The following is a 12,972-nucleotide window of genomic DNA, read 5'->3' as shown; positions in this document are numbered from 1 at the left end:
GTTATGTATGCATGCATGATGTGATCACTACAACACAGTAATGACTTATTGTTCAACAAATTTCATGAATATAGATTCATTCAACATTGTGGAATGGTCGTTTTTACAAATTGGGGAATGCAGAATGATCCCAATCCCATACATCAATCAAACATCATAACATACATATACGCTGATGAACCAGCAAACCCGAAATATGTCTGAACCCAGTTCTTTGTTTTGTCTTTGTTTCGGTTCTCACATAAACATAAATCAAACACACCGGCAATCACGAGGAAAGAAGGAAAAACTCAAAATGATATGGATATTAACACACGGATTTAAGCTTCTGGAACGGAGGCAGCTGCGCGCTTAATCGATGCAGACTTGATAAGGTGGTTGTAGCTTCCTTTCTCCTTAAAAAGTTGGGAGAAGTGATGTTTACAATACAAAATGCCTTCAAGTGCTGCATAATTTGATGGAGTTATAGGGCAGCCACCATGAGAGCATTTGAAACATGACTTGTGGTACGACTGTCCTTCCACTGTTACCTGTCAAATTTTCGAACAAAAGAATACATTGCATTTTACTACAAGCTCGAGGGCATTTACACTGTTACAAAGATATATATGTATGCATGTGCCTTGAAGCATTGCAAAACGATGTATGTGTCTCCACAACTGTTTCTGGAAATGTGCCGGACATGGATATCTCAGGAAAAATAAAGCATCGGAGCAACGAACTTCAACAAGGAATGTACTCCTTTGTCAAGCTCAAAATTCTTTCGAGTTCCAAGAATGTTAGAATATTTAGAGAAGCAAAGGATCACTTCTAACTTGAAGACGATGCTCATTTTACACGAGCAATTGTTATTTCAAATGGAACTTGGACAACTCTAAATCTAATTATAACTCTCCTTCGTGAAGAGTTTCCCTTTACGACCCTAAACCTAGCAGCAATGAGATAAAGCATACGGTAGAAGGAAAACTGAGCCAAGCCAATCTTGCATCTTTGAACTATTATAGGATTTACACTACACCTTATTTTATCAAAAAGAAAGAGCAAACCAAGAAGTAAAGATCGTAAAGGTTCAGATGAATGTGGCAGGGCCACGAGGACCAATTAGGAGTAAGAGTTGGGTTTAGAAGAGGGCATATAGATAACCAGAAAATTGGAGTCCGGCAATTGCAGAAAATATATAGATTTCTCATCTAATGATTTAATGGATCTCAAAAGCTACCTTCTCGAGTGGATAAGCAGTTTTGCCACAAGTAGCACATTTTTCTTGTGTCCCGGAAAACATGCTGGCGGCTTTGCTAGGTGATCTTGTCTGAAATTAACACGAGCTATTAGGAGTTAGCAAAAACATTATGACACACTATAACGAATTTTTCCCAATTAATCGAAACATCAAACACATCCGGTGTTTGCAAGGGAGATTTTACCAGCTCAGGAGTTAACTTCTCAGCTGACCTTGCAGCTGCCGAAAACAAAACCGAAGGCAAATTAAAAACCAACGAAACACGAAAACTATCAAGAAACCAAATAAAGGATTCCATCCACCGAGAGGAAAAAAAAATACATACGTGACTGGAAATTCTTGTTGAAATTCCCCGACTCCTTGAACAGTTGCTCGAAATGAGGCTTGCAATAAACGACACCTTCCATCGAGGAGTAATTACCCAACTGGAAATTCAGAACAGAAATGCTGCTAAGTAAAATCAAAAAAGTTGGTAAACAGAATCTATCACGCGCTACATTTGATTACACATTGCAACCGAGATCAACTAAATTAACCGATGAACAAAGAAAAAAAGGTTGAAACTTTAACACAAATGCAATAAATGGCAATAGATAATTTCATATCCCACTTTCTTACAACCTAATCAATGTACAAAACAAGACAAATGAGCAGAAAATGATTGAAAGAAATTACAAGATATTACCTTTAGTGTCCCTTTGCAATGACTGCATTTGAAGCAAGACTTATGGTAAGGGATCCCATCAGCCGACAAAAGTTCGACCGGATAAACAGTCTTCTCACAAGCCTTGCATTTCTGCTGAGTACCGGTAAACGACATTGCTAGAATACGGCTTAGATCTGACCGTACAGTCCTTTATCTATGCCAATGTGAACTGCTCAAAGATGATCAATCAAACAACCAAAAACACACAATTTAGAACTCAAATTAAGTTGAGTTCAACCAAATTAGATCTGAAATTAGGGACATCGAAACAATACTGTTCTTTATCTAGTTTAATGGATCGGCTTGAATTCAATTTCCTTTCTTATATTTTGCAAATATAACTGTCCAAAGAGGTTCAAACAAACAACTAAAAACACACAATTCAGAATCAAATCAAGTCAAATTCAAAGAAACTAGCTCTAAAAGTTGGAGCTTTGAAACAGTTTATTCAAACATTAGCTATGATCTAAAGAAAAACATAAATGCAATCAACAGTAATTAAAGCTAGCAAAATATAATCTCAGAAACTTTATGAACTTGCATCCTCAAAAAACCCAGAATCCGGGATTTCAATAAAAATCATAAATAAAGCAAAAATCCCAGTTAGATGATCTAATCTGAAAAACATACAACCAAAAAAAACCCCAAAACACAATAAGATAATAACAACTGAAAACAAAACCGGGTCAAAATTTTGAAGTTAAATGGGAAATTAAAAATGTACCTAAGAAGAAGAGCACCCTGGATCTATGAAATAAGAAGGTAAAAAAGAAAAAGAAATTGAGAGCTAGAAGACTGAAAGGGTTTTCTGGGTATTTATCAAACAAAATAGAGAGAGAGAGAGAGAGAGGAGATTGGTGTTGAAGAAGGGTACTTTTTGCAGCGAGCAGATGGTGCTGAAGTGGATGACTATGGATTATAAATGAGAAAATATTCGAGTTTTAATTTAAATAAATAAGAAAAAATAGGTATAATGATAAATTAGTTCTTAATATTTACATTTTTGTGTCAATTTTGTCCTTTTTTAATTAAATTTAATCATTAGTCTTTTAAAAAATAATATTTGACTATTAATTTTTAAAAGAGTTTAATTACTTTTATTAATGAAAACTTACTAAAATGTAAAAAAAAAAATTTGTTAAGAAAAAATAATTTAACCCTTTTTAAAATGTTAATAATTAAAATTAACTAAAAATAAATAAAAATTTAAATTATAAAAAATGTAAACATTAAGGACTAAATTTAGAATTATACCAAAAGTATTATTTTAAAAAAAAGTGAGGTGGCGGCTTTATCTTGTCTTTATTTCAACCAACTCCAACAGGGCTGGCTTTTGCTGTTTGAAAATTGAAACCAAATTGACAACGTTGACCCTTGTTTCTTTTCAGACACTTTGTCTTTTTGGTAATTTTGGTCGATTTTAAATATTATAATTTAATTATATAAAAACAAACAATTGTGTGATTTAAAATTTTAAATTAAGTTTGGATTATTATTTTAAGAGATATTTTCCACTTCTTATTTTATTATATCAATAAATTTAGAATTTTATTATATGTAAATCCTTTTTAGATAATTCAAAATATTTTTAAATTAAGAAACTCGTATGTTGATTTAATAATCAGGGTGTCTATTACCTTCATTGTAAATTGGGTTCAAGTCACACTAATTGTATTACTACTAAAGTTTTATTTTTCTCGTCTGATACATCAAAAAAGTGTTTTTAAATAAAATGAAATAAACAAAAGAAAATAAAATAAATAAAATAAGGAAATGGTGATCCACGGTGATTGATTGAATGTTGTTGGTGCAAAGTAAAAACAAATGCCCTTTTTCTCATGCCGAAAAGTGTGGTTGGGACAATTTCACATGCCGTTTCCCACGCTGTTGCGTCCTCTTATCATTTCCTTTCCTTTCTTCATTTCACGATACCCTTTTTCTCTTTTTTTCACAGCAGTCACTCTTAGGGTCGAATAGCTTGCCTGACTCGATAAATTCGATCTAATTTAGTTTGAATAAAGATTTTTGTATTTCAAACTGACTCGAATTCAATTTAAATAATACAATAAGTTGTTTGGATGAGACTGACTAATCCAAAAATGAACTTGTACTTGAAGTTTTTTTATAACTAGACTTCAACCCGACCCATAAACATCTTTACCGTTCATCATCATTTAATTTAAAACAAAAAAAAAACCTCATCATGGCTGTTTTTTTGTCCTTCTATATCTATATGTTTTTTCTTTAATAAAAATGGTAACAAATGGTTGAATAAAATCTTTTAGATTTTTTATTATTACACTTAACATTTGTTAGTATTTTTAAATTGTTGATAATATATTTATATTTATAATTATATTTCAATTAAAATTTTATTATCAAAATTATAAAAAAAGAAACGAATGAAATTTAATTAATTAAGGATTGGGTTCAGTCCGATGTATTATCAGTTCAGTCAATCACATTTACGTCTCTATGTTCTAGAAATCATCCGCTTCAATGCCTAAGACAAAGCATCCTCCCAATTGGACTTGATAGACGGTATATTAGTCTTTCAATCGGTTTGCTTATTTTCAATTAGACTAAGGATATGTTTAGGTTCGTCTATTAATATAAGTTGTCTTTCCGTATTACGACCTGACCACGTAATACCACTTAGTATTAGTTTAAACATTAGACAACCAGTGAACAACATTTGCTTCTATTTTGCTTTGCATGCAAAAATCAACTGTACAAGCCCAAATATGCCCGGGCCCAAACCAATAAACAGGCCCAAAATCCAAATTAACCTAGCCCAAACATTAACCCAAAACTCAGCCCAAAAAGAAAACATTAGCAGAAACCCTAAAGTAGCCACCAGTTAGCTTACGCCAAGAATCGCTACCTCTTTTGCGCCTCTCGTCTACACGCCCACCGCCAAGAAATGTCGCAAAGATGACCTTCCCAGTGTGTGCCGCTCAGACACCACGTTTGTACACGTGACAAACAACAAACAAAGAAATGGAAGCCAAACAGAATAGCAAAAATCGGGCAATATAATGCCAACAAATAACAGAATAGATTTGGTGGGATTTTTGATTTTTTTTCTTTTCCATTTTCGGCTATAAAAGGCACTGTAAAAGAGGAAAGTGGGGAGATTCAATATCAACAAGCAGAGATCTTGAGAATACAAAGAGAGATTTAAGGTTGAAACATTTTTTTCTTTTTGGCTTCTTTGTTTCGATTTATTTTTTCAAAATATACAGTAAATAATAAAAAAAGAAAGAGGGAGAAAGAAAGGATCTTTCCCCCTGCTGTAATTTTTTTTTAGAAAAAATGAAATGGAACAGTTTTTTTAGAAAAATTTGTTTTAAAGAAAGACAAAACGGCGTCGTTTAGGAGGTCATGACCCGCGCGGTGACTCGACCCGGAGGGAAGGATCCGCGCGTTCTGGTTAATGGGGAAATTGCGCATTTAGGCCCTCCTTCTTGCAGCGCACTCCAATCAGACCTATTTCACCCTTTTTTTAAATTAGGCCGCATATTTTATTTTTGTTTTGATTTGGTCCCTCAATGCGAGCGTTTTGGAGGGAAGGGATTAATTTCCCTTTTGATCCCTCCTTATTATTCGCGTGTTCGATCAAGTTTGTTCTTTTTTTACTTATTTTCGAATCTACCCCTTTTTTTTGTTTTTAAGTTCAATTTAGTCCATCGTTAGCCATTTTATTATTATTATTTCTTTTTTTTTATGTTTATCATTATAGCATTATTAATTATTATTATATTATTTACTATCACTGTTATCATCATTACTTCTATCTTTATACACGCATTATCTTTTATATATAATACATATATGCATGTTTTTACTCGCATAGTTTTTTTTATAATATATACATATATATGCATTTTCATAATTTCTTAATGTATTATTTTTTTCATTTTTTAAATACACACATTTTTTACAAACCATATATATCTTTTATATTTTAGTTCCAAAACATTTGTTTTACCTTTACTTTCGTGAGTATGTACATATACCTACTTTCATATATACGTTTTATCATTTATTTTCATATTTTTTTACATACATATATATACATATGCATACTTTTATATTTTTTTATTTTCACGATTTTCAAACACATATACATATATATTTTAGATTAAAATATTTGTTTCATATTACATCAACATTTTTAATATACCTTTTAATTTATATTTTGGTTTCGTCAGTATATCAAAATCATTTTTTCTTGATTCAAATGTTTTTTTTTTTGAATAAAAACATTATTCGAAGTTTGGGATTTTCGAGGGAAATTGAGCCCTAACGCATTGGGTTCTGATTTTCTTTGTCAATCTTAAAAAGCCAAGAATATTCTTTATTCAAAATGCATGAGTATAAAAATCATTTTTGGGAACTTAACTTGTCGTGTCCTAACGTATTGGGTGTGGCATGTTACTTTCTCAAAATGAAGATTTTCGCATAAAATAGAGTGATATTCAAAGTTCAGGGATTCTGAGGAATTGTACCCTAACGTATTGGGACTCGATTTCTTTACATGACTTGAACAATTGATTATCCTTTTTCAAATTTCATCATTTGAGTTGATTTTAAAATTTTTTAAAACCTTCGACACTAAGACATCAAATAATTAATTTGGTACCGATTTTGGGCGTTACGAGGATGTTAACCTTCCTCGTGCGTAACTGACTCCCGGACTCGTTTTCTCAAAATTCGTAGACCAAAATATTTTTTTAAGATGAGCCGATTACACCTTAATAAAAGATCGGTGGCGACTCCAACTTTATTTTTAAAGTCGACACTAAAATTTTTGTTTTCAAAAAAACGGTTTCGACAAGGACAATTATACAAAATATATTAATGTAATCAATGAATTTGTTTTATTAATCACTTGATAGCAATGAGATTAGATACTGTAGCGTGAGACAAAAAATAATTTAAACGCGCCGCACTAGAGGTGTTCATGGGCCGAGCGGCCCGGCCCGACCCGACCCGACGGCCCGCCCGAAATATGGGAGGGTTTGGGTAAAAATATAGGCCCGAGGGCTTGGGAAAAAAACGAGGCCCGATTAAAAAACGGGCCGGGCCTCGGGCACCACTTTTTTGGCCGGGCCTGCCCGCCTGAATAATAAATATTTTTATTTTTTATTTTTAAAATACTTTTTTAATTTTTTAATTTTAAAATTTTTTAAAATACTTTTTAATTTTTTAATTTTAAAATATTTTTAAAATACTTTTTAATTTTAATTTTAATTTTAAAAATAAATTTTTGGTATTTATTTAAAAAACGGGCCGGGCTGGGCCCGGGCCGAAATTTTTTCCTGGGCCCGGCCCAGCCCATGAACACCTCTACGCCGCACCGCAGCCCACCGCCCATCCAAACACTGTTATTAATGAAATTAATTAGGAACTAGGCCCAGAATTCGATTCATATTAGATTCAACCCAATGGGCCTCATCCAAAATCAAAATACATCAATCAATCATTCCCTTAACATCACAGATCGTTTTCCAATGAACCGTTCAGATGAATGTTAAATGTGCACCATTCCGCAGAGAATCACACACAACCACAACTGAACTTTCCCGCCCAAAATAACAGCCTCTAACCGCCGTTACTTAACTAACTGAACTCACGCTCCCTTCATCATTATTTCACGAACAGTGAAAAATGGCTTCCTTTCTCTTCCTTTCTGTCCTCTTCTCCTTCCTCCACTTCACCTCTTCCATCCCTTCCATCGGAATCACCTATTCCTCCACCGTCTCTCCTCCACCGCCGCCTTTGCCGGCCAAGGTTTCATCCCTCATCTCCGCCCTCAAGATCACCAGTGTCCGCCTGCCCGACCCCGACCCTTCTCTCATTAAAGCCTTTGCACCCACCAACACTTCCCTTTTCCTCTCCATCTCAAACTCTCACCTCCCGGCTCTCGCCTCCAACGGCTCCGTCGCACTCAGCTGGCTCCGCCGTCACGTCCTCCCTTTTTACCCTCGTTCCAAAATCTGCCTCATCTCCGTAGGCAACACCGTGCTCGATTCCACCACCATACAAGATTTCTCCCCTTTCCTTCTTCCGGCAACGAGAAACCTCCACCATGCACTTCAAGAGCTAGGCATCAATAAAATCCAAATCTCCGCCACATTCTCTTTCTTCTCCACAATCACCACCGCTTTCCCACCTTCCTCCGCCGTGTTCCAACAACCAGCCGGTGACCTCATCATAAAACCCTTGCTCCAATTCTTGGAACAAACGAATTCCTCTTTCCTCATCAACATTTATCCCTACAACCTTTTTCGCCTCAACAGCGAAATCCCAATCGGGTTTGCTTTATTCCAAGACAACCTTTTCAACTTCCGAGACGATCCCGTCACTGGGATAAGGTACTTTAACCTGTTTGCAATGATGGCAGATGCCGTCTTGACAGCTATGGCAGCGATGGGGTACCAGAATATCCCGGTGGTCGTGGCGGAAACGGGGTGGCCGAGCGGGGGAAGCCAAGCGGAGGAGGTTGAAGCAAATGGGGTTTATGCAGAGATGTATTTGAAGGGTTTGGTCAGGCATTTGAAGTCAGGAGCTGCAACACCATTGAAGAAAGATGGGGTGGCCGAGGTTTATGTATATGAGTTGATGGATCATGGTGGAGGGAACAATGAAAGAGGGAGGAAATGGGGTATTTTAACAGAGAATATGACAATGAAATATAATGTGGAGTTCTCAAGTGGGGCTAAGAATTCTGGGATTTGCTTGGTGGCCATTTGGCTTACAAATTGGCTGCTTATCACTTCAATGAATCTGATTTTAGGGTTCATTGGGGTTCAAGGATGATTTGCATATTGACAATGGCATCCCCTGGATGATTTTATGATGGCCTCATTTAGCTTATAGGGTTGAAGTCTATGGTTTTCTCTGGGGTGCCTTTGATGCATGGTTTTGAGGCTAATTAAATCTTGTAGCAATTCAGTGGATATGAGTGATATGATCTGTTAGGGATTTAGATCATCAACTTGATGATGACATATACTTGAACCTAAACTAAAGTTCAGCTTAATGAGATTTTCCAGTGAGAGAGTAGATTTGTATGTTAATATACTTCCCGAGGCTATGTTTTTGGCGTTATAGTCCACTAAGATACGTAATTTGATTCATTAGGCATGTTTATGTGCCTGATTGAAAGTTTCATGCAGGAATCAACTAAACTCTTAATAAATTCATTTTTGTTTATTTAAAATATGTAAATGTTAATAATTATATTATAAATAAACATATTCAACACAAAATAATTTTATGAAAATATAATATTAGAACAAAAAAACGATCGAGTTTCTTGTTTATGAACATAAATAATTGAACAAACTTTATTCGTATTCGAGTCAAAATCTTGTTCATGGTAAACCAAACTGCTCTGTTCATTTACATGTACATGCAAATATTTATAATTTGATTGGCCAAATTTTGGGTGGGGATTGACTATTGAGGAATGTTTGATGGGTTTTTTTTTTTTTTTTTGGTTAATGAACAAATGATCCATGTTGTAAGCTGGGCGAAATGGATTCAGAATCTAGGTCCCATAATCATCAATTAACATGTTTTATATCGGAAAGCCACACCAGGGCTTCACAGTTTTAACAAGTAGCCTATCAAAGTAAACCTTACTTCTTACATCACTTCTTTTTCTTAGGTACTGCTGCATAATCATCAATTAGTGCTCCAACATCTTTCCAGAATAGGCCCTCCACCAATACTCCATCCTTCGTGAACCTGCAATATTTCAACAGCTGTGAAAAGGGTTGCATTTGTTATGCAGACTCGAATGTTGGATACGGGTATGTTCAATTATTTTCGTATATTTTTTTAATGTATTTGGAAGATCCTTGTAGAGTCGTATGACTTGTATACCCATGTCTGTACATATGTTGGACACTGAAACTTCAAAAAGAATGAGAAGCTGGAATAACATAGCTGAAAACTGGATAGTAAAGAGCGAAAGAAAGGAGAAGGAAATGGGAGACATACCACTGGGTAACACTTTTGGTAAACTCTACCGGTCTGCCTGCAGATATTGATTTGGGATCTGCACTCACTATGCTAAGCGTATAAAGATCAGAGAATCTTGGCAACTTTGAAGAGACCACCAATCCGGTGCTGGTGACGGATCCCTGAAAATACGAGATAAGCACTTTGCTGTAGAAAATAACGCATGCAGAGCTTTTTAAACAAGTACACTCCATGGGCATCCTAGGGACCTCAAGAACTAGATCCATTGGCACATTTACTTTTCAATTTTAGTAAATTGGAAAGTTCCTTTCAGCCCAAGGCACACAGAAAGCATATGCACATACTTTGTAAGAATGGGTGTTTGTTTATTTTTAGCTAGTACAAGAAATATGATTACCTCGAGCAGTACTCAAGAATCTATATACCTGTTGGATGCCATTATTCCACACAATTACTCTAAAAGCATTGGCAGTACATTAGAAAAAAGGTTGTAAACTGAGCTAATTATAGACACAAAGCAATCCTTCAATTTCATTTATGATGCAAATAGTTTACAACTTTCTATTAGAAATTTGAACCAGAGTTAGATCACATTGTATTCGCATTAAAAAGTTGTAAACTCAAGAATACAATGTCATGCCATTAAAATATATTAGTATTACATGGTAATCTCAAGAGTTGTTAACCATGCAAATATTGAGGAAACCCAACATCGCAGCTTAAGCACATCAAGACCAAAGTCCTACCTAATCATATACATGAGATAACATCAGCTTAAAGATAAGAAAATCATTTCATAGCACAATATATAAAATGAAGACATGTTCAATTAGAAAGCCAAGGAACTTACAGGAGGAGGGTAAGTAAACATAATTGCGTTCTTTTCCTTTCTGTAGCTGAACAGCTGGAGTATTACATTGAAAACTATATACTTGCCAGAGTCAAGGATCAAACAAACATGATTACACTCATTGGCTGCCAAGAAAAGCAAGAAAATAAATAGGGAAATCAACACAAAATCTTTAGCACCATCTTGTCTTAGCCGTAAATACTCTCTGGCCAAATAGTTTCACTTGTGAAGCATAACAAAAAGGGAAAAGAGGGGGGGGGGGGTTCACAAAGAAGCCAAATGTTGAACCTATGTCAGGCTAATGGAAGGTTTTTTCTTTTTTTTAATGCTCTTAATAACTAAGTATAATACTAAAAATGGGGATTTTTTTTTTTTGGAACAAATTAAAAAATATGAATTTCAATAGAAAATTTAACATAAGATCAGACCAAAAAATGTATTAGGTAACCTTAGACTCAGTCTAGTTCAGTTGCTTTTGCTTCTCTGTTTCAAATCTAGAAATAAGAAATAAAAAGATCATTCGGTTATCCAAGCTAATCTAGTTTTACACAATTAAATTACTTTTTAATAAGAATATACCTAATTTTACTTTCATACGGATCAATTTATGCATAGATATGAACTGCATTTTAAATAATACTATTATCCTTCTATTATATAACAACATAAACAACCAAATGAAACCTATAATAGATTCTCATCACAAATTTTTAATTAAAAATTATTCCAAAATAAAGAAATTCAATTCAAATTCATCCTAAACATTCTTGAACAACTATTTATCTAGCAATTACGATAAACCAAAACAAACAAATTCTGAAAAAAAGGATATAATACAATGCAACCAATGAGGAAATCACGGTTTCCAGGGAACTTCTTTTTGTAAAACTGAGCAAATAGAGCGATTACAATGATAATCGTTCCAATGAATAATCTGACATTGCTCATCCTCACGTCTTCCGCATACCCACGACTCGTAACGATCTATTCAAATACAAAAAAAAAAAATTGAAAGTACAAAAAAAAAATTATTCGAAAAATTCGAGCAGTAAATCGTGAAGATGAATGGATCTAGGGTTATTTCAATTGATATTTTTTAAATTTTTTTCAAAATTTTTATTATACCTCAGAGACGGATTCGTCGAGGATGTGTTTGAGGGAATTGTGATCTAATAGATTTGCCTTCTTTGAATTTTTGGTTGCAATCTCAGCCTTCACTTCTTGCATTTTGTCTATGGAGATTTTAGGGGAAATGTACGGAAACGGCGCTACTGGTAATTAGAGAGTGAGGAGAGAAGTTGGCAGTGTCGCTCGAAGTCAAGATTATAAGTTGTCTTTTACCAAAGCCTAAAACGTCTTCGTTTTATTGGTAATAAAAGACACGTGAACATATGATTAGTAATGTAAAAATATCTTTTTGTTCACTACCATTTATTGATTTCACTTAAAATTAATATTAATTAGTGAGCAACTAAAATAATTAATCATGACGTTAATATTTTTCGTCAATTGAATATAGTTTTGATTGATATAATAATAAATTTAGCCCTTAATATTTATATATTTTGCCTAAATGTTGACCGAATGTTTAAATATTACATGCTAAATCTTTTAAATTATGATCAAATTGATGAATGCGTAATGTTGCGGCCTAACTTTGTTAAATCAAAGATTAAATAGACAAAACGTGTATACTTTAAAGGTTAAATTTGTTATTATACCAATAAAAATAAAAACAATTGATAAAAATATTAGTATTGTGATTAATTATCTTTAGTTACCAACTTTCAATATTAATAAGAATTACCAATGCGGATAAATTTTTTGAAAAATGTTTTCAATCGAAACCCAAATTTTAAGGTTTAAGTGCCCTTATTTTTGTGTTTGGGAGTTCAAATTATTAATATATCTTTATTTGTATTAATAGTTTAAAATGTATTTAAAATTTTATATATTGACTATTTAAAATATATTTAAAATTTTAGGCTAATTTATATTTTATCTATCATTATATTAAATTATTTAAATATATGTAAGTATTATTATAGTAAATTAATTTAATATAATTTATTATTATATTTTAATTTTTAAAATATTTCATGTATTATTAAATTTACAAATAATTTATTAATTTTACTTAAAAATATTTAAAATGTATATTTTATATATAATTATATTAAA

The 12,972-nt window shown here is 33.5% G+C and overlaps 3 protein-coding genes across 3 annotated transcripts; 1 reads left to right on the top strand and 2 right to left on the bottom strand.

Annotated features, from left to right (window-relative positions):
- Window positions 1-45: 45 nt before the first annotated feature.
- LOC105782659 (LIM domain-containing protein WLIM2b) lies at window positions 46-2,852 on the bottom strand. The gene is made up of 6 exons (XM_012607541.2): window positions 2,671-2,852; window positions 1,926-2,115; window positions 1,566-1,665; window positions 1,425-1,459; window positions 1,220-1,309; window positions 46-530 (listed from the first exon to the last, which is right to left on the bottom strand). The coding sequence occupies exons 2-6, from the start codon at window positions 2,058-2,060 to the stop codon at window positions 321-323; spliced, it is 570 nt and encodes a 189-aa protein (XP_012462995.1). The 5' UTR covers window positions 2,061-2,115; window positions 2,671-2,852; the 3' UTR covers window positions 46-320.
- Window positions 2,853-7,443: 4,591 nt separating this feature from the next.
- Window positions 7,444-9,193, top strand: LOC105781868 (glucan endo-1,3-beta-glucosidase 12). The gene has a single exon (XM_012606393.2). It carries the CDS (start codon window positions 7,620-7,622, stop codon window positions 8,769-8,771), a length of 1,152 nt encoding a protein of 383 aa, XP_012461847.1. The 5' UTR covers window positions 7,444-7,619; the 3' UTR covers window positions 8,772-9,193.
- Window positions 9,194-9,473: 280 nt separating this feature from the next.
- On the bottom strand, window positions 9,474-12,101 carry LOC105784093 (signal peptidase complex subunit 2). The gene is made up of 5 exons (XM_012609883.2): window positions 11,917-12,101; window positions 11,624-11,775; window positions 10,792-10,873; window positions 9,960-10,102; window positions 9,474-9,704 (listed from the first exon to the last, which is right to left on the bottom strand). The coding sequence occupies exons 1-5, from the start codon at window positions 12,016-12,018 to the stop codon at window positions 9,608-9,610; spliced, it is 576 nt and encodes a 191-aa protein (XP_012465337.1). The 5' UTR covers window positions 12,019-12,101; the 3' UTR covers window positions 9,474-9,607.
- Window positions 12,102-12,972: the final 871 nt, after the last annotated feature.

This window comes from Gossypium raimondii, chromosome 13, assembly GCF_025698545.1.
Source record: "Gossypium raimondii isolate GPD5lz chromosome 13, ASM2569854v1, whole genome shotgun sequence".
In the NCBI taxonomy this organism is placed as follows: domain Eukaryota; kingdom Viridiplantae; phylum Streptophyta; class Magnoliopsida; order Malvales; family Malvaceae; genus Gossypium; species Gossypium raimondii.
Note: the sequence above shows the minus strand (reverse complement) of the source record. Positions and strands in the feature narration are given on the sequence as shown.